This window comes from Carcharodon carcharias, chromosome 23 (assembly GCF_017639515.1).
Source record: "Carcharodon carcharias isolate sCarCar2 chromosome 23, sCarCar2.pri, whole genome shotgun sequence".
In the NCBI taxonomy this organism is placed as follows: Eukaryota; Metazoa; Chordata; class Chondrichthyes; order Lamniformes; family Lamnidae; genus Carcharodon; species Carcharodon carcharias.
Genome location: NC_054489.1, coordinates 18,964,903 through 18,987,270, shown reverse-complemented (window position 1 = coordinate 18,987,270; position 22,368 = coordinate 18,964,903). Strand labels below are relative to the sequence as shown.

General features: G+C 39.7%; 1 protein-coding gene across 2 annotated transcripts in view; it reads left to right on the top strand.

Annotated features, from left to right (window-relative positions):
- The window catches only part of vat1 (vesicle amine transport 1), a 37,419-nt gene extending 16,309 nt beyond the window's left edge, over window positions 1-21,110 (top strand). For both annotated transcript variants that reach the window (XM_041173192.1, XM_041173191.1), the window contains 2 exons: window positions 2,176-2,411; window positions 14,267-21,110. In XM_041173192.1, the coding sequence (XP_041029126.1) occupies window positions 2,176-2,411; window positions 14,267-14,353 (323 nt within the window). In that variant the 3' untranslated portion in view covers window positions 14,354-21,110. The remainder of the gene's footprint in view (window positions 1-2,175; window positions 2,412-14,266) is intronic.
- The last annotated feature ends 1,258 nt before the right edge of the window (window positions 21,111-22,368 follow it).

The following is a 22,368-nucleotide window of genomic DNA, read 5'->3' as shown; positions in this document are numbered from 1 at the left end:
TTAGCAATTTAGTACTTGTGGTGTAATATCACTAATCCAATATTCTTTCAAATCAGCTTGGAATCAAAATTGGTTGCATTGTTGTCCATTCGCAAACAAAAGCTTTTGGGAAGACATTTTTTTCAGGCTTGTTCTGTTTTACATTTATCCAAATTCTGTTGCTTTCATTATCACCCAGTGCAACACATCTCTTAATGACCTACATATCTCTTAATGACCTGAAGTGGTTAGTTCATGAAATTCCTGGGACTAGCCATTTGAGAGTAGACCGTTTTAATGAAAGATTACATTCATCATCGTCAAACAATTGACTCAAACAAAATGGATCACTGACTTTGCTGGATGTCTCGAAGCAATTTTTTTAAAAGTAAGCTTAAAGTTGATGGAAAGCTGTCAATGTTATAAATAGCTTGGCACTTTAAAATTTCTTTAAGAAAGGGGTGGTGGAAGAGTAGAGTTGAGTTGGTTTAGCACATTAACCTTTTATTTCAGGGGTATCTTAACTACTGGGATGAAAATTGCATTCATTCAAAGTGAATGAAGTTAGAGCAAGGAAATAGTGTTATTGTCACTGGGCTAGTATTAGAGTCCCAGGGTAATGCTCTGGAGACCTGGGTTTGATTCCCACCACAGCAGATGGTGAGATTTTAATTCTATAATTAAATTATTAAAAGTCTGACCCCACAAAACCATTGTTGTAAAAACCCATCTGGTTCACTAATGCCCTTTTTAGGGAATGAAATCTGTTCTTGTGGTCTGGCCTACGTGTGACTCCAGGGCCAAAGCAATATGATTGACTCTTAAATGCCCACTGAGCAAGGTAATTAAGGATGGGGTAATAAATGCCAGTGATTCCCACATCCCATGAACAAATACTTAAAAAAAAAAAAAAAAATTCTTGACTGGTGTGAGCCTGCATCATGCAACTGAACTTGGCATTAATTGGTCATCTCAGGCTTTTAAAGATGATTACACAAATGTGAACCTTAAACCCTCAGCCTAGATATTCCTGAGATGTATAGTTAGTGGAGCCCATGCTGCTTAGTTGAAACGTTGGGTACACGTGTAACTTAATCACCATATAACAAATGATTGTGGCAAACATTGCTTTTCCATCATTTGGGAATTGTAGATTATTGTGGATATATACATCTGAAATGTGTAGAATATGGAGATGTGAATTGCTCTCCCCCCTGGCAGTTTTATTTTCCCTTCTCTTGCTTTTTCTGGCACTTTGTTAATCTGTGTGGGTGGGAATTTCTGCTAGTGTGCAGTGACCTTTCACCAAGTCTGCTTAATAGTGGAGAAACACAAACCACTTAGATGAATGGGGAGGGGGTACATTTGCCTTATCTTGGCTGAGTACAGAGAGCTTGCTGTGCTTGATCCTTAAACCTGACCAAATCAGATTCCATGACCCCACATAGATTTAAAAATGAAGGATAAAACCAACCAAAGTTAAATGCTGCAAATAGAACTACATTTTGTGCTGGTTAAAACACACTCCAGCATTGTTAATGACCCCATTCACTTCATGATCAGCAGATTCTGCAAGATTATGTGCTGCTTATCCCTATGACACTTGATGACACACAAGGTCAATGTTTATTCCCTTAAAATATTCAATAAATCACATTGACCTTGCACCCGTGGCACTTTAAAGCATTGTGTATTCCCATTAAAGATCATTACAAGCAAATGAATCTAAATTTTGTGAAGAGTGGCATTTGTTCCTAAGGAGGAGAATGGCATAGCAGAGGAGGAACAGAACAACGCCTCTAGCTTGTCCCACATGCCAGAACATTGCTATTCTTGTAGGGAGAAGACAAAGGCTGCTACATTACTGGCTGGGTACATAGTGGTTTATATTGCATTGCAAATGCATGTTAAATGTTTACAAATCCATTTTGTGCATGGCAAAAAGCTAGAAACTCAATGTACTATAGTGGTGTTGTTGACAGCATATGACTGAAATGGTATGACCTGGTGAATTCACCCTTTAGATGGAATATTGTGCTGCCCACATCTGGATTTTGCTAGACATTGGAAACACTCCAGGTTGAAAGTGATAGCCCTGGAAGGTCTCAGCTAATTCTATCTTGTTACATTGTCATCCCCTGTATGTTTCCTTCAGTTATTTGAATGGCCTAACTTTTTTTCCCCCTTTCAAATTAGGGGCAGCAAACCTACTGACTGGACCAAAGCGCAATCCATTAGCCATTGCAAAGATGTGGTGGAATAAGTTCAGTATTAATAGCCTGCAGTTGTTGCATTCCAACAAAGCTGTGTGTGGCTATCATCTGGGCTACCTGGAGGTTGACCAGATTAGAGATGTTGTCACCAAGTTGCTTTCTCTGTACAAAGAAGGGAAAATCAAACCGAGAGTGGATTCTGTGTGGTCGTTTGAACAGGTAAGAAACTTTAATAAACTTGGTGCTTCATTCTGGGTATTTGCTTGCGAACTTGCTGAGTACTGGGAGATCATCATGGGAATTGTATCTTCACTTTAGTCAAACTTGTCCTCTTATTTTCTCAACTTGCCTCTTTTTTTCCCCCCCTCCATAAAAATTTGGTCATACTTGACAATTCAAACTTATTTTTAGTTCGTGGTAAAATACTTGTGCTGATCTTAGCTGGGGTAGTGCACAAAATACTAAAATGACTTGGTGTCCCCCAAGCCAAGGAAGGGAAACAAAAGCCAATATTTTTGCTTAAGCATTGCCCAGTGATACCAGCTTGAATTGGGCTTGGCTTTATTGCTTGTTGCTTAAACAGCCTAAAAATGGATCCAACTTATTAAGAATTGCTACTAGAGTAAGAAAAATTTTGTATTTTAATCCTAATACAACACAGGAGGCCATCCTGCCCATGTCTGTTTACTACCACTTTTAAGTTGCTATCCAATTAGTGTCTCCCCTGCTGTTGCCCCTTAGCTCTGTACAGTTTCTTTTTCAAATCTTTATCCAATTCTAATGTAGCTATTCGATCTGCTTTCACCACCCTCTTTGGATAGTGTTCCAGATCACAACTTGCTGCATTAGATTTGATGAAAGGTGGCATGAATCATTAAAGTTATGCCCTTGTGTTACTAACCTTGCTACCACTAGAAACCATTTCACCTAACGTTATCAGAAATGTTCATGGTTTTTGGGCACCTATTAATCTTCTGATGAGACCAACTCCAGCTTCTCCAGTCTCTGCACAACTCTCATCCCCACCTGCCATCCCTAGTACCATTCTAGTTAATCTTTACTGTACCTTGCATAGTGCCTTTTAATGACCATGGCTTATTCTGAAGTCTTTTACAGCCAATTAGTACTTGTAGGTCTGTACAGCAAGAACACTTGAGACAGTGTCTCAAGTGAGGAGTCACTGCCTTGAAGTGAAAAGCTTGGGGTGGCAGAAGTGAGAATAAATGCAGGAACTGGAGCCAGGTTTGAAGTTGGAGACATGTGATGAATTGGAGCAAAAAGCAAATAGCTGGAAGGTTTATGGACAGACTTGCATGCTGCTTTTCCTGCTGTCTTTTCCCCTTAACCCCTGCCATGTCTTTCACTAAAACAATATTGAAATTTTGGAATACAGTAGTACAAGATTTTAAGCAAAAATATTGCCAGACTTTCAGTTTTCACTTTAGAACCTGCATTGCCAGAAAGGAGACTTCTCAGTGTGGCACTGACCTTTATCCCTTGCACTTTAGTTACATGCTTGTTTGGTAGTGTTCAGATGTCAAGATAACCTACATGCTGATTACACAAAATAAATCATTGGGTGCAAAGTGCTTTGGGAAGTCCTGAGAATGTGTGAAGTGCGTAGGTTCAAGTTGTTTCAGCACCATAAAACATGAATTGAGCTGCTATTCTTACAACTTGTGTAAAAGGAGCTGGGTCTGTGAACCCAAATGCACTTGGCTATAAGTTCACATTTTAATTTCTGTAATAGAATCTTTTGAAGTTTTACAAATAAAGCTAGCAGATATGTTGGCTTGAGGTTTTTATAAATTTGGCCTCCAAGACTAAATGCTGCCTTCTGGAATTCCTTGGTAGCTATATGCTTTCTTAAAGCATTCAGTCCTGGGAGTATCCTCTGTTCAATCATGAGTCTATGTTGTTAGCTGATCCCAAGCCGAGCAGCAATGGGGCATGACTGTGTTGGTCTTTGTGTCCTAGGGCTAAGGAAGCTTAAAATTAGTTATGGTTACTGTTAAAGTTTGATCTAGTGGCACTGCAGGAATGCATGCGGGGTGGGGGGGGACGGGGGGGACACTTATTCAATTCCATTCCCTTTTTTAAGTAGTTACAATGAATACTTATGGCAAAGCATTCCATGACCCTTTATGTCTTTAACATTTCCCCCCCTTTTTTAATATCCTGTTTTTGTCACTGATTTTCCAACTGGAAAATGGGATTAGTGTAGTCGGATCTCTGACCGGTGTGGACAAGATGGGCTGCATGGCCTGCACTGTAAATGCCTGCGTCTATAAGAAAAACCTCAACTTTCAAAGTACCCATTTTTCCTCTTGCTCGAAGGGGGGAAAAGGCCTCTTTCCTATTTCTCCTGTTCTGACTTGGCATAATGATTGTGTAACTTTCTTTTAGGTTTATTAAAACGCATCTTACTAGTCTAAACTCTTAGCTGAATCAGACTTTGGTTGGAAGCACAAGGTTCCAGCAGCTGGCTACATAGTGATTATGCTCAGACCATCAGCTTTTGCATTTCAAGAGCAAAGGTTTTTAAGTATTGGCTATGTATGCACACTAGCTTTCAGCTGAGATATTAAATTGAGGCTCTTGTCTTCCCCTGTTGAATGAATATAAAGGATCAAGGATTTTCCTAGCTGATTTATCCTTTTTAATTAACACCGCTGAAACAATTCTTGTCATTAATCTCGCTGCACAAGCTGGCTGCTATATTATCAGCAGACTCCACTGTGTAAAGCACTGAACGTCCTGGGGTTGTGAAAGGGACAACATTTCTATTACAATAGGATTGACACTCTCAAGTGTGTATTATAGTCTAATGCTTTGAATACCAGTGTGAATTTGTTGGCTAGGTGAATGTGTACATTGCAACTGGATCATAAGCTTTATTGGCTATTTAACCAGGTCATTGTTAAATTTCCTATTGGGTCAATGTTTTAATTTCATCCGTATTGGGAGCTTGCACTAGCACCAAATTAACAACATATGTTGCATCAGATCACTTTTCATGAGCCCTACTCCAAACCAGCAGATGTTTTACCTGTAAATATTGTGCAGTATTTGATTTCCACAGCACTAGTGCTGTGGATCATCCTGACCACTTAAATACTGCCATCTGCACTAAAAATCCAATGTGAAGCCAAATGGTTTAATTGGGTTCTTTGCTGAAAAGCCCTGTAGTGGCCTTTCTCTTGGCTTTTGCAGGAGTCCATGTATTATGGAAAGGATCGCCTTGGGATATTTAACAAAGCCTGCCAAAGCGGGAGATTTTGTATGTGAAACTGAAGTAGTCTTAAATTTTAAGCAGCTTCTCTATATAATTGTAAAATGGAGTAATTGGACTCCAGCAGTTCATTTGGCAAGTTTTATGAATCCAACCTCCTAGAAGCCTGTGAAACTTGTACTGCATCTGTGGGGGCTGAATTCTTAATTGACTTCCAGAATAGTGAATGATGAGGGCAGAAAGACTCTTATGCAGTTATAGTGCCTGTAAAGACAACATTACATCTGTTGGAGCAGGGAAGGCTAAGAATGGATTTATAGATATTCTGTGGGGTGGAAAGTATAATTTTGATAGGAGATGTTATGCCCTCAGTTTTGGGAGCTATTGCCATAGAGGTTTCCTTACACTGACTTGAATTGTACTCTGCTGCTGCAGGGGCTACTGCAAGTTTTTGAAGGGAAATCTATCTGAAGTGAGGAAAAGACAGGGTTATGGGAGCAAAGGACAAGAGTTTAGATTTGCATTAGTCAGGCATACACATGTTGGCTTTGACTTCTAATTTCTATGGCTAAGCTTTTTTCAAGATAAAATTTTGAGCACAACAACCAATATAGTCATTAGCAAACAAATGAGCTAGCTGGTAGAGATGCCAATATTAAATGTCAATATTGAATGTGCAATATGTAAATTGGTATCTCAGTTTGTGCCTTAATTATCATTCTGCTAAATCTAGTTGTCAAACACTTTAGAATATTAATCAACTGGGGCATGTTTTTCAGGGATTTAACATTCTTGGGACACTGTTGTTAAACCCTAAAACTTAACAGCAATGAGTTTTTTGAAATTATGTAAAATGTTTTGAAGAATAAAGTGGCCAGTGTGAAGTTCATAATTCATTTGAACAGATCGTCACTGGATCTAGTGGTTCAGGTCTGAAAGGATTGTCATTGATCTTTAAATGTCCATTTGAACACCTATTTGTCATATTTCTCCTTGTCAAAGTTGTTTTTTGTGAATCTTGGTCTGGTATGCTTGCTTTCATGCAGAACATTAAAGCTGAGGGGTAACTGTAATCAAGGGGCATGGGCACAAGTTAATTGTACAACCCTTTTTGGTCAATCCAGCTGATGCTGATACAGCCAACTGTAGGCTTATTCTCTGGTCTGATCCTTAAACTTGTACTGGTTGCTGATTCTATACAAAGCCTCTTTAGTATGAATGTTTGTTTGTGGTGTTTGTTTCAATAGCAGGAACTTGAGAGGTAAACTTCCTGTTGGGCTTGACTTGGTCAATTCAAAATCAGGTTTGATGTATTGGTTAAGAGCCTGGTTGTGGTCTTCAGTTTAAGTGTAAGAATAAACTATATAATCACAAGTGAGACCAGATAATTCCATGTTATAGGATGCTAGCTTACAAGTTTCAATTTTGGTGGTGTCAACCAGTTAGATATACTTGATTGCTCCACTAAATGGTGGATGAAGGAATTTTTATTTAACTCTGCATCCCTCTGTAAACTTGTGTCCAAGCCTTGAGCTAAATTTTGAAATATTTGTATACACAGTGGAGTTCCTCTGGTTGTTTGGGTAAAGTCCAATGAACTGATTCTTTTAACAGCTGCAAATCCAGAGAGTTTGGAGTTCATTCAAGGGCTTGGCAACAAGTTCATGTTGCCATCCTGGCCCCCTTGTAACTGCAGGAAGCAATGTTTAGATTCAGCTTCTGCTCCATAAATGTGATTCTAAAATGGCATTGTTACATAGTGATTTAACAATTGGACTAAAAGATCTCATTCCGTTTTAGTGGCAGCAAGGTATTTTGGGATTGCTTTTGTTTGTATGCTCTTGTGAAGAGATCTAGAGGCTTGTATGATTGAACCATAACTGTTCATTAATTAAACCCTAGTACATGGAGGATACAGCCCTGACAAGGTGCTATCATCTTACTGATATGACTTTGCTACTCCCAGGTGACACTCCATGTGGACAGTACTGTTTCCCCACATTAACTCTTACAGTCCTAAACACCCTACTGCTACATTTTTGGCAGAGCCTTCTGTCTAATTTTTCAAGCTAGATCTAGGCAGCTAGGGAGGGGTCAGGTAGCTGTGGAGCTCCTCCATAGAGGAATACAGATTCAATGAAGGTGATTTTAACCTTTTTTTAAAAGTGAAAACAGACCATAGTAAATCAGCCCTCATCCATTTTTAGATTTTAATTACATTGAAGTCAACATCACCCCCTCCCAATTTTCTGTGCATGCCTCCCTTATTCAAATTGAAATTTGTGTTTCTCATTTTTTTTGAGAAATGATGGGGTGACTCCCAGCAGGACAGCTGGCTGAGGTCCTCCCCTGGGAGTGGGCTGACTTGCCAATGCTGTCTCCAAATTCTACACACTAGGTATAAAATTCACGTGTTGCTATTCTCCACCTCTTTCTCTCTCTTCTCTTCCCCCCCCCCCCCACCGCTGCCAAACATAAGCCACTAGAGACTTGAATGGGTTTATTAATCTCCAGTTTTGTGAAGAACTGTTACCCATTATTATCATCTGAGAATGCTTTACTAAATCCTTTAAAGAATCCTGCCCATTATCACCAGCTGCTATGCATCTCGGATTTAAGGTTGAGATAACAACTAGATAAGGGTGACATTCAATTTTTTTCTTGTTTTACAGTTTAATTCTTTTAGTTGTGCCCTCTAAGATGGAATTTCTGTTTTGGAAGGCCCATGTCTTATCTAAAAACAAAACATACATGAATTACTGTAGCTGCAGGTTATATGTTGCATTATATATGCTCCACTGCCCTAAGAATTGCAAAGCTGATGGAGGCAGGAACAAACTGAAGCAAAGCCTGGCAGAGCTGATTTTTTCCTTTTTCTTGGATGGTTGCTGATTTTAGTTGCCAAGGATATCAGTGAAGCTATTATGATACCAGTATATTGATGTGAGCTTGGCCTCTTCTGGTTTGGGAGGGAGGCTGATAGAGAAATGGATGGCACAAATATTTAATTTCCAAATCATGTGGCTTAATTTTACTTGTGTCCCTCATATAAATTTGCAAGAGTTGGCATGTCTAGAGTAGGTGCCTAACCTATTGAGCACAAATGGTTTGTGGCCGAGAGGGGAAGGGAAGTTGTCATGTGGACAAACGGGAATATGAAGTGTTTGTTAACGCTGAACTGTTTTGGAGTGGTGGAATTCCATTTTCAATGACTTTGCTTTTCTGTGTAGCAAATGGAAAGGTGTTTTGATAGCACTGTTGGGTTTGACACTTCAGCTAACAGCAAATAATTGGCAGCTGTGGTGGTGTTGCCTTGTATCAGTGAGGGTGAAGTGCTGTGCATTGAAGTCAACATCACCCCTTTGAACACCTCTGCTTCACCGTCCATAGTGTTTCAGCACACATCTTTAACTTGTCATGTTGAGAGGGTGCAGTTCCCCATTTAAATTGGATTCGATACATTCTATATGGAATGCAATCCATTGTATTCAGTACTTTGACTATCTTTTCATCTTTGCAATCACTGGTTTTAAGCCTCTAATTGGTTGGTCAGGTTGGCAAAATACAATTGGGTGAGATCAATGAATATTGAAGATAAATTCAGCTTGCATATCCCACTATTTTGCATTGTGCTTTTAACTTTGTTCACAAGCCTGTCTTGGTCATTGAGAAACTCACAGCAAGTTGAGCTTTCCAAGTTTGTGTGAAGGGCCTTTTTTTTTTTTAACTCCCTGTCCTGTCATGAACTTATTTTCCAGGAGGGGTAAAATGATTCAATTTGCTGAATTCATGAAATCTAGTTGTGGGAAGCTTCACCCTGGCACTAAACTCACTAGATGCTGTGTGGTCTGGTCCCTAATATCGTTTTTTTTTCCCTCTAGCTGGTGCTTCCATTCATTTTTTTTCTACCTTTTTTAAAAATTGACTTTGGTCAATAAAGACAAAAGCACCTGTATTGACAGTAATTGAGAGCAGCTATCTCCATCTCATTGTGCCAGTTTAATAGTTCCCCTCTATCTCTCCTTTCCCCACAATTTTAGGTAAGGACCAGACTGTTCCATCAAGCTGCATTCTATCTCATGAATGAAGTTTTTTCAAACCTGGAAATTGCCCTCTAATCTTCCAAAATAATAGAGCAAATTCCAGAAAGCAGTGTGATTTCCCCAATTCTCATTAAACCATTTACCTTCTGTCACTCCCCACTTGTAGAAGCTTGTCTACAATGCATCCACACTGCAATATGGAAAGTGTACTGGCAGCCTAACTCTCACGGGATTACTGACCCCGTGCTTTTTGTAACTTGTGTTGATCTCTCCTAGTCCTCCCCTACAAAACTTAACTCCAATAACAACCTGCACATTGATAGTTGCATTATTACAGATGTGTAACTGGTGTCTCTTTAAAGAATAATTGCTGTGAATTCAAGGGGTTATAGATCACTTGAGAAAAGTTTGCATATTGGCAGGTGCCTGCCCACTTTTAAATACAGGTCAGAAAAAGCATAAAATGTTGATGCTTTATAGCTACTCCCAGAATATGACAGATAGCACTGGGTTGCATGGCTCTCCATACCTGGATGTTTCATAACCTATACTGTGTAGAATAGATGTGCAGATATTGTAATCTGACTGGTTCTTGAACATGATTGAAATTCCTTGTTTTTGCACAACAAGATCAGCAATTCTTTAAACATCTCTCCAGTTAATATCCTGCAAGTGCCATTTTTATAGCTTTTTCTTCCTCCACTGGTCTCTTTGCTGACTAATTTTTTTCCAGTAAATTTTGGTTTGCTGGCAATCATTTTAAATATTTACTTTTGTTTATGGCCCTGCAGATGCTAAACTAGGTCAAGTTCCAAGTTGGGTGGTTTTATGTTGAATTAGCATTTTGGGTGTAAGTCTGGGGAATAGTGGTATGTTTGACATCAGCTGTTTGGGCTAGAGGTGAAACTGAGCATGTGTGGGATTAGATACATTTGGTTAGTCACAATATTTGAAAGGCTCACTGACAATATCGAGGCATCCTTTAAATTGAGCTGATTTTTAGTAATGGGTTCCCATGGTTTTCTCTTTGCACTTCTCCAGTACCCCCATCTCCCTTTCCAAAGTAGCCAGGTTAGTTGATGAAGACTACTAATATTACAGCATTATGCCTTTACCTAGTGTCTTTTTAATGCTGTTCAATTTGAAGCACAAATGGTGTTGTGAACAGTAGAATATACTGCATTCCATTTGTCACTGGTTTCCTTACACCACCCACCCCACCCCTAAGTTGAAGCAAACTGTTCATTAGCTCTAAACTTGGCTTTCAGCCAGATAACCCTTCCATTACCAAGATTACTTCCACATCTAACATTATACTCCATTTCTTTCCTCCTTTAATACCCTCCAGTTTTTTTAAAGTAAAAAAAGCACCTTGTATGACCTCTATAAAGCTTTTACTTGCACCTACTAAATGTTCCTTGCTGAACACCAATTTTTGACTGATTTTTGTGGGATATTCTTATGTTAAAGGCAGATGCATAAATGCATCCTCATCACCCTCCTCCATAACATCGCCTGACTTTACCTTCTGCCTCAACTGATCAACTGCTGAATCCCTCATTCTGTTACCTCTTGATTTAACCATTCCAGTGCACTCCTGGCTGGCCTCCCACACTCATTGCCTACCTCACCCCCATAGTCCATTATGGTCATTTGTGCACTGAAGTTTAAATTCCTCGTATTCTGTGCCTTGTGAATCAGGTGCCCATCATATTTAAAAACGACCTAACTTTTTATTTACAGGATGAGTTTTGCTGGCTAGGCCAGCATTTATTGCCTATCTTTAATTGCCCTTGAGAAGGTGGTGGTGAGCTGCCTTGAATCACTGCAGTCCCTGTGGTGTAGGTTCTCTCACTGTGCTGTTAAGGGAGGGAGTTCCAGGATCTTGACCCAGTGCCAGTGAAAGGATGGCAATATATTTCCAAGCCAGGATGGTGGTGATTTGGGGATTTTCCAGGTGATGTTCCCATGTATCTGCTGCCCTTGTCCTTCTAGATGGTAGTGGTCATGGGTTTGGAATGTGCTGTCTAAGGTGCCTTGGTGAGTTTCTGCAATGCATCTTGTAGATGGTACACACTGCCACTGTTCAGAGGTGGAGGGAGTGAATGTTTGTAGCAGGCCTGCCAACCAAGCAGACTTTATCCTGGATGGTGTCAAGCTTGTGGAGCTGCACTCATCCAGGGCAGGTGGAGGGTATTCCATCACACTCCTGACTTCTATCTTTGTAGATGGTGGGCAGGCTTTGGAGTCAGGAAGTGAGTTACTTGCAGCAGGATTCCTAGCCTCTGACTTCTTGTAGCCACGGTATTTATGACTAGTCCCATTCAGTTTCTGGTCAGTGGTGACCCCAAGGATATTAGTGAGGGATTCGGCAATGGTAATGCCATTGACTGTCAAGGAGTGATACTTAGTTGCTTTTGCTGGAGATGGTCATGCTGGGTCCTTGTGGCAAGTAACATTCACACTGCACTTGTCAGTCCAAGCTTGGATATTGTCCAGGTCTTTATGATCTGTCCCTTTAAAAAGAAATGCACCCATGCAAAAAGGTCTTAATTACTATATTTTGGAAAGAATTAGCTATCTATTTGTCTGTCACTGCTCCATATTCCCATCCCTTTTATAATTGTCCACTCCCTTTTTTTAAAAAAAAAACTTTTGGATTTTTGTTTCCACCCCTGTAGGATGTTAGTAAAATTACCAAGTTATACAACAAATTAATCTCTCTTGGTTTTGGTGATAGTCTTAAATGCAATGTAACCTTGTTGTGCTTACAAATTAAACATTTTTTCCCCTATTTTGTCCAAACTTGTTTTAATCCTCTTTGTTGTAATGCAGTGAATGTGACTTTATCTCATCCTTTCCATCTCACTATCATTTCAGTGGTTAAGTGACTGAATACCATTTCTGGTAGTACTAGAAATGGAGCATAATTGAGCACAAAGGCAGTCTCCCCAGTGCCAATATTACCACATTGTTTATTACCATGTGGTGTCAAACCCAAGAAAGTTTAGCTTTGCACTTCATGCAAACTGCTCTGGATTCTGTTGCATTTTATGAGCACCTCATAAACAGAAACAGACTTATCTTTCCTGCCCTGCCAAAGGGAGTGGCACTCAGTGCTTGGAAGTGCAGAACTCTTTGGCCATCAGTGTATTTCCAAAGCCCACTGCAAATCGGTCAGCAGCTACTGGCCTCTGGCTTGTCGACACCAGTAATTGCAAAATGTTTGCTAATTGTTTAATCAGTAATCAATTCCTTGCGAATCACTACAATATGAATATTTGACCCCCCAACCCAAAAAAGAACACTAATGCTAATAGTCTGAGCACTTAGATTTATAATTGGACCAGTCATTTCATTCCTAAATTCTAGTTTCTTAGTGTGCTGTCAGCAAGTGCTTGAACTTAATTTCAGCAACGTTGTTTTGTGTAGGGTGCCATCATGTGGTGGCTTCATAACTACAGCTTAAAATAGATGAGAGCCTTCAGATGGGGCCTAGTGCTGTAGCAAGTGACTTTGTGGACATAACTTTTTTCACACCTGGTAATGTGCTATTGCTTTGTATGGCCCATTTGAGCATTCCAATGCAGTGTGACTCACCTAGCAAGAGTATTTTTGTGTTGAGTTTTCACTGTTCCAAAGTAACCTTGTACTTGAGTGTTTTAAAACCAGATGCCTTTGTGGAATACTATTTGAGGATTTTGGAGCAATTGGCAACCAAAAAATGCACTTGTTAGATGTTTGTTTTTCGTGGGAGGGTAGGGGTTGATACTTGGATGACAGTGATTAGCACATGTTGATATTAAAGTGTAAAAACGTCAACTGGCGTGGTTACAATACAATGTATTGATTTTTGGGTCAGGATCATTCTAATGTTGTACAAGCTTCACACATGCTGTAATAAAACAGCTGATGTGCAGCAAAGAATTGCATAAGTAATCCATTGGGGCTGTTGAAGTGTTTTCTTTGCTTTAATTCATTTTAAGTTGAGCAGATGAAGGGAGGAAAGGTGTTTGCTTCCTCTTCAAACTTGCCTTTTTTAAAAAAAAAATAGATGGTCAAGTGTGTGACTAAGTTGGAAGACTTTGCATGTGATCTGAAGTCTGTCCAGGCATCACTGCCATCAACACTTTGTATGAAACCCAAAGGGTTAGTACTTAGACAAATGGAATTTTGAGTCATTGAATCAAAAAAAGAAACCTAAAGGGGGTGGGGGCCATATGCTGCACAAAATCACATGTTCAGTTTCTAGAAGTTGGGCATCTCCAGCATAGGTGTATCATGGCAGCCCATTCAGTTTCAAAGCATTTTACAATTACATCAGACTTCAATTGAACTATAGGCTTGATGAGCATGAACAAGGTTATTTTCGGTCTCGGAATTTTAAAATCTTTAATGTGTAAGCTACCTTCAACTGGGAGGCTGGAGGGCAACCATGGTTTTTCTTTCTCCACTGTCCCCACCCCCCACTGATCCAACTGAAGGGCTTTCTTTGAATGCCAGACAATCCTGGTATTTGGGTTGATTGCTAAGCAAATGTTATGCTTTAATTGTCACTTGGCAACATGTGACTTTAACAGTTGGCAGGAGGTGGGCCAAAGTTTTGGCACTTGAGGTTTTAGTTTCTTAGTTTTAAACTTTGTCAAGAGGATTCTTTCCTCCTAGATGTTTTGATCATGTGCCTGCTGAACTTTAGATTGTCTGGTTTAATATTGTCTTTCCTTTTTGAGGAACCATTTTTTGAGTTTGACTTTAACTATGCAGATTCTCATAAGGTATGAATTTCTTTTCTTCTACAGATTGGAGACGCTATGAAGCAAATGCAGGAGCGCAAAAACATTGGGAAAGTCATTCTGGTCCCAGAAGCAAAGAAGACTGAAAATTAGTCCCAACTGTTTCAAATAGAAGGCAGGGAATAACATTGTAAATTAGCTAAAGTGCTAACCTTTTATGACCTGAAGATGGACGATGACTAACTTAAGCTTGAGGCAGAGAAGCAAATTCTGACTGCTCCTGTAATCCAATGTATTTAGAGCTGGTTTGCTGCTTGCAAGATACCATCCTATTAATGGGCCTTTACAACTTTTTATCATTTTTCTATCCCCAAAATGTTCAATTATGAACTTGCTAAACATCTCCAATTGACATAGCTCTGCCTTGGCACACTTTTGCCAATGATTCAAAACTGTGAATGGTCCTTTTTTATGGTCCAAATGCTGCAGATCAAAGATCCAGAATGATGAAACTGGAAACAGATTCTTGATATATCCTTTTAGTCAGAGGCACAGGTTTGACCACTTGCTGTGGACAGCGTGGGTTGATGTAGGCTGCTATGATGACAGCTATGCTGGAGATGCCCAACTTCCAGAAACTGCTGAACATGTAATCTGTGCAGCAAATACCCCCCCTCCCCTTGTGTTTTCCCCTGCCTTTTTTAATTCAATTATTCATTACCACCCACAATCCATTTGTCCATGTATAAAACCTAAAGGGTTAGTACTAACTGCATACTATAAAGATAGTTGATCAGTTTGAACCTATGGAGATGTTAATTGTATTTGGGGGGTTTTAAGGGCTCTCATTTACTTCAGTTGATCTTTACCATGATTGTTGCTGGGACTGTGCACTGATCCAGTTGATTTGGCTCAGCAAGTGTCTAGAACCGATGAATAGCAAATATCATTAGAACACCACTAATTGGCATTTTTTCATGTAGTAAAAGCATCATGTAACCACTAACTACTTTCGTTGGAGTCTGATCTTACCCCATGATAGATAATGGAGTTGGGATCAATAGTTTGAGCCTTTTTGGTATATCAGTTAATTTAGTGTCCCAGTTTTTCCAATGATTAGCCAAAACCCAGTCTGGCACCAGAATGTTTTAAAGTCACCAACTTCAATTGGGATGTTCTACCTAGAATGATCAAATCCTAAAAGTTGTTGCACATTCCCAGCTATAATCTAATCCAAGGCAATCAGTTTTCTTTTTGTGCTATTTGGTCTAACCTGGAATTAATGTCACTCTTTCTTGCAAGGGTTTTTTTTTTTGGTCCCCTGCACTTCTGCCCTTGTCCTTTTCAAATGGGTTGTGCTGCTTCGAGATGCTGTGTTTATAGGTACACTTCAAATCCATGCAGACCTAATTGCACTGATCATGTTTCCTTGCTCTTGTTTTCAGTTTTTCTGTTTACAGCAGGTTTGTCCTCCCTGACTAGCAAAACAAATAATAGAAGCCGCTTTTAGTGGGTACAGGGTGCACTGGTAAATTGTTGGGGAGGGGGACTAGTTACAGAGGGTTAAGTATATCCTAGAATGAAAATTCTGCTGACCAAAAATTTTAGACCATTGCCTCCAATTGTTCAGAACCTATCCTATGTGCATGCATTGTTTTTACATGGGGAAATAAAACCAACCTTGAAGCTAAATATAGATCCAGATGGCTGTACACCTCCTGGATCAACACTTTAAATCGTAATGTGACATGAGGTAGTTGGTGATCTCTTGATCCACTAAGACCAATGAGTTCCTCCATGAAACTCCCTTTGCTCTGTTTACATTACAGAAGAGCTAGAAGTGTGGATGCTGGACCTACTGCTGAAGCTCATTCTGCCTATGTTTCTGCACCAGAAGCATAGACTTGGAGTAATAACTGCAGTGTGCATCTAACAGTGGCACCAGCACACTTGCCTCCTGTGCTTAAGTAATGATTCCAACTAAAGACTCAATCCAACACAAGTGCCAAATTCTTGTCTTTACTTTTGGATTAGTGCTTGGATAAGCATCTCTGCCTTTATAAACTTCATCTCCTGTATGAGACTTGAGGCTAAATTACAAGATTTCAGTAGGGTTTACTCATTATTCTGCACAGGGCACTTGGCTGCTTATTCAACAACCTAGTCTGAATTTGGCATTTTATCTTGTGTAAAAGCATCAAGTGTTCTTAATCAAAATGAAGTTGAAAAATGGTTTATAATGTCATATGCCAGAAGTAACAGTATAGCTAATGGTAAGCTCTGCCTTGCAAATCTTCAAATGCCTGCCAAACCAGAGTACAAATCCAGTGCCTTGAGAAGTCTCAAATTCCATTCTCACTGGATAAATCTAGTGTTTTTCCCAAGGTGAAAACTTGAAGTGCATCTTTTTCAACAGCTAGTGAAATGTATTTATTTTGTCAGTATTAAAACTGTTCTCTGAACTTGGGACATTATTCTGTACAATCTCATGAAGCTCTAGTTCTACCCAATTAAGCCACTCCACTTTTGAGACTCTGCTTGGGTAGCAAGGGATCTGCCCTTGGTATTTTACACTTTTTTTAAAAAGATCAAATGTTTTTTGTACCACATCCACAGCTTTGCATAGAATGGAAGCCAACTTGCTTCATATGTGTAGACTTTGAGAAATCAGTTGGGTTGAGCAAATTAGCATATGAGCTCTCCTGGAAGTTAGTTTTCCTGTAAACAGATGTCCCTGGTTTGAAATCTTTAATGTTTGGTTTTATTGCAGCCTTGCCTATACTGAATGAATGTCCAATCTAAAACCACTTGTTTACAACTATAATTTTTACTAAAATTGCAAATCTTTGGCTGAGATTTTCCAGCCCCATTATAGTGGGCACCTGCTGGAGATTTGGCAGCCCAGCCAAAAATCCATTGCATTTTGGCAGGACCAGATGATCCTGGTTGGAGTGGGGGGGGGGGGGGGCATGGTTGGGGCCAGGGCCAGAAATCCCACCCTTCATTGTGCACAAAGGGCCAGAGAGAAGCCCCTTTCTAGATGGAATTATTTGATAGAGTCCCAGTAAGTGACTAAAGATTGGTCAGTCTGGGCAAACATCCTCTGTGCCTACTGTACATCAATGTGGTTTGCAGCATAGTGGTGAACAAGCTTTACCCCACTGTGGCTTTTGTACAGTCATCTTTAAATTGTCCTATACCTGCAGCACCATGGATCAAATTGTAAAGGCATCTTGATTGTGAACTCTTGAAGAATGGGTTAGGTTGAAGGAAAATCCTTGAGAATTAAAGGAAAGCAAGAGGTGACAGTGTAAGGAATAAATTGAGCTCTTCCCAATTACACTTTGGCTATAAAGCTTCATTAATTGGATAATCTTTTTAACTCCTTATGTGGCCTTATCCTTGTCCCTTTCATGTGCTAAATTAATGAAGTATTATGTTTCTTAATTGTGGAAAAATTAGTTTGGACACAGATTAAGTTTTTTGATAAAATGTAATGTGAAAGGGGACATGTCTTGTTTACCAAATAAAATCTACAACATTATAGAAATAACTGGGGACCAAAGAGCATTTGGAATTGACATATTGCCCAAGTGGACAGATGAGTTTTTCACTTTTTATAGGTAGCAAGTTAGTTGGCCCATGTCTTCTGTTTAGACAGAGGGAACATTTTTTTAACATGGTGACCTGTGAACTTTTTGGAACAATTTGGGAACCAATCAGGTTATTTTAACAGCAACATCTCGGGTGTTTGAATGGTCTCAACTGTTTATTTCACTGGCCATTTTGTTCCACGACTTTCGATTTAATGACTTCAGTTAAATATCCAAAGTCCCCATCCCCTTCCATTTTACTGTGTTTGAGAATGCTCAGTGCAGACCATCCCATTTTTGGATCTCATTGCACTACAACTGAATCATTTAAGAGCATGAATGTAGCTGACAGGGCAATCCATTTTTTTGCTTAATGTTACTCTGTTCAGTAAGTTTTTTTGCTTTTTTCCACTAAAGAGTTATCTCAGCATAGGCCCCTCTCAGTCCCAGGCCTGTGCTAACTTATCATCTAGGGAGGTAATGCAATTAGCTTAGGCACACAAGCCATAGGGGGCCTAATCACCCTATGCTCCTGATGCAGCGTGACAACTCCTACTAGAAAGGCACTGGATCATGAGGCCTCCTGCAATCATAGTTGTCTTTTCTCTCTTTTCCATTCTTCCCCACCACCCCACAAATATCCTTGAATTATGGGCAAAGGAAAAGAGAAATTGGTAGTCACTCATCTGTCCACTGAGGTTCTTTGAAACTTCACATGCCTTATTAAAAACTGAGCCTGAGCAACAGCTCAAATGTCTTTATAACTTAATGTGCCAATATGACTTGAGAAAATCAGGGGACCAGTTGATTCTGAATGTGATGAGAACCATTTTCTGTGGTTGAGCTTAATGTCAAAAGAAAGGGACTAATTCCAAATAAAACTTTGTCCATTGTCAGGATTTAAAAGGGCCAAATCAGCCTTCATGTGGCTTATGTAAACCTGCTAACTTTGATTTTACAGTTGCAAACCCCTTTGATTAGGGGTCAAATGTACATTTCTGACAGGGTTGTTCAGATTTCAGATATCTAAATTGTAAAGACCTTTTAACTTCAAGTCTGTTCAACTGCTAAACCTTTCTATTTTGGAAGGGAATCTTGGACATAAGATATGCATATGGTCATAACTAATTAGGATATTTCTAGGCTTGCATTTGATATCTTTGCATTTATTAACTGTCTAGCCTCTGGCTGACTTTCCCACAGACCAGTATGGTAGCTACTGAAATCATTTAGAACAAGTTGGTCCGAAAGAGCCATAAAACATGCAACATTTTTAAAGTAGTCCCTTCCCATTAGTCTGGTCAAATGCAAGTTGAAGAATACAATCTGTCGTCAGTCCTCAAGTCCAGATGTTTATTGGTTCCAGTGAAGCATGCTTATCTTTTGCTGTTCACAAACACCTAAAAATGATTCTCAATAGATGGTCTTCAATAACACTAAATTTTGTTACTTAATTGTGGCACTGATTTTGTAGGATTTCCCCAGTGCCTATCTTTGATTTATAAATGTAGCTTTGGTGCAAAATTACAACTGTAGTATGGAAGCAGCCTGAATCTGACTGAAATGAAGCTTTAATCTGATTCTGCATTTGTGCCACATTTTCCTGTGCAAATCATGTGTGTAAATTTTGTGCAATTTCTCCCCCCCACCTGCCCTTCCACTGAACTCTTGAGCTATGAACCCAACACTTGCCCTGCGGTTCACTGGTCACTTTGCACATTTGAAGTGGCCAGTTTGTGAATATGCTTAGTGGCTTGACAAGCCTTGATAACTCTGCTTAATCCATGACTACATACAGCTGCAAGGAGCATTCAGTCAGTATGGCAGTTGTGACTTGCTGGCAGGATATGTGTAGAGGGGAAGAGTTATTGGAAGAGGCTAGTTCCAAGTGGTCATCTGTAGGTGGCCAATTGTATGGGGAAGCCTCTCGAGGCTAAGAATTCCTGGTCAGTTTGGTTTTTAAATTTAAAAACATTGGCTTTCAGCCATTTATTGACATTCAAATAATTGCCAACTGTGATTGGTGGATTCCACTTCTGCCATGCATAAGCTGTTACAATTTTAACATGCAACAGCAAAGGTGCAAGGAACTTAAACGAATCTAGTTCTTGATTTTTGCAAAGCAAACCTGCATTAGTGTGCGTCTTCAGTGTGTATTTGTATAGAGACATCATCTGTGGATGGATTGAATTTGATTCATTCAATGGATGTGGGTTTGCCCTGATTTGCTGCATTAGAGCAGCTTGGAGCACAGTTCTCCAGATTTGGAGTGGGACTGGAGGCACACAGGCCAGACTGGGTAAAGACATTTAATTGGTTCACTGGTTTTGCCTAAAAGCATTCACAATGAGAAACTATGTAGCCTTCTGTTTTTTGAGATGAGATGGCATTAATTTGTCAAACTCCCCAGTTGCCTTAGTTGAAGCACATCAGATATTACCTGGCTAGGTCTGGCATCAGTCCTCCAATGATGCATTTCTGCTTGCAAACTCACTTCTGTTCCTCTGCCCCAAACAGGATCCTCCAATTTTTCTCAACATATATTTTAAAAAAAAAAGCTTCTAAATTCATAATGTGTTCTCAAATCCCCACTAACATTTAAGTGAACATGGCTTTAACTGCTGAGTTTACAAGATTGTTTGCTTGATATTTTATACAGTTTACCAAGAACGGCTGTAATTGCAATTCACTCCTTGCCTGGAGTGGCTAGTTGATTTGTATAGATGGGCATCTGTTTTGCTCTACGCTTAGAACTTCTGTGAGGCAAACGTACCTTCCATCTAGCAACTCAAATCCTGTTGGGTTTGATAAAGGGAGTTCCTTGTTTTTATCCAGGGTAATCTGTCAAGTTTGTTCTGATGTACAGTAATGCCTAACATGGTGTACTGTACACTAGAATTGAGAATTTTTAAGTCCTGACTTAAACCTGTGATCAGAATTAAACCTAACACTTCCAGAAGATTAGAATGGGAACTAGTTTATGGCAAATGTTGAACATTATTGCTTTGAAGAGACTCGGTTAAAGTGAAATTGGGGACCTTGCATTAAGACAGTGGCTTTATTTGGCCGCATCTAGTCTCAAAGGGTCTTGCAACTGGAAAGTCACTGAAGGCATGAACTGTTTTTTTTTTAAAAAAACAGGTCAAACATTAACTGCGCTTGGTTTATTCAGTGTTTTAATCTTACTAAAAGCTGCTTTTTGTATGTGTGAAACTGTGCAGTTGCTGTTTAGATGGATACTAAATGTAATGCTGTTTATGCCAGGTGTTACCATATGCCTTAAATGTTTAATAAAATGCATACATAAAACCCCAAAATTTTGACTCTGGAAGTATTGATCTAAGGATGGGATACAAGAACAAAATACAGCAGATGCTAGAAATTTGAAAAATACAGAAAATGCCCAGTGGGTCAGGCTACATCTATGGAGAGGGGAAGTGTTTAGTGTCTGTGACCTTTCTTCAGAACTTGGTACAAATGAAAGGTCGTTGACCCAACTTTTTCTCTTTTTTTCCCCCCCCCCCCTCCACCGTTTATTGCCTGTCCTGTTGAATCCAGGCTTGTCCCTTTTTTTTATTTCTAAGAATGTGGTAACTAATTTGCTTTTGATCATCTTTCCTTGGGAAAGATGCCTGCATAAAGTATCATTGGATCTTAGTTTTACTTTCTCCATATTTTAAACTAATTTGGTATCCAACTTGTCATCTAAAGTTTTAAATATAAAATGTATTTCACTTTTTGTATTCTGAGCTAATGCTGCTTGTTCATAACTCTGCTTAAAGTTTAACCCCAAACTGATGTCTTCCCATAGTTTTTGTTTTCAAATTTTAAACATAGAAACTGGGAGTAGGCCATTCAGCCCTTCGAGCCTGATTTGTCATTCATTACGATCATGGCTGATCATCCAACTCGATAGCCTGCTCCCACTTTCTCCCCAAGAGCTATATCTAACTCCTTGAAAACATACAATGTTTTGGTCTCAACTACTTTCTGTGGTAACAAATTCCACAGGCTCACCACTTTCTGCGTGGAGAAATTTCTCCTCCTCTCAGTCCTAAATGGTCTACCCCATATCCTCAGACTACGACCCCTGGTTCTGGACTCCCCCCACCATCGGGAACATCCTTCTTGCATCTACCCTGTCTAGTCCTGTTAGAATTTTATAGGTTTCTGAGATTCCCCCCACCCACCTCATTCTTCTGAACTCCCCAGTGAATATAATCCTAATCGACTCAATCTCTCCTCGTGTCAGTTCTGCCATCCCAGGAATCAGTCAGGTAAACCTTGGCTGCACTCCCTCCATAGCAAGTACATCCTTCCTCAAATAAGACCAAAACTGCACACAATATTCCAGGTGTGGTCTCACCAAGGCCCTGTATAATTGCAGCAAGACATCCCTGTTCCTGTACTCAAATCCTCTCACTGTGAAGGCCAACAGACCATTTGCCTTCTTTACCGCCTGCTGCACCTGCATGCTTACCTTCAGCGATTGGTGTACAAGGACACCCAGGTCTCATTGGCTATAAATTGAGGGAGGGGAAATATGCATTCAGATAATCTGCCTTCCTGTTTTTG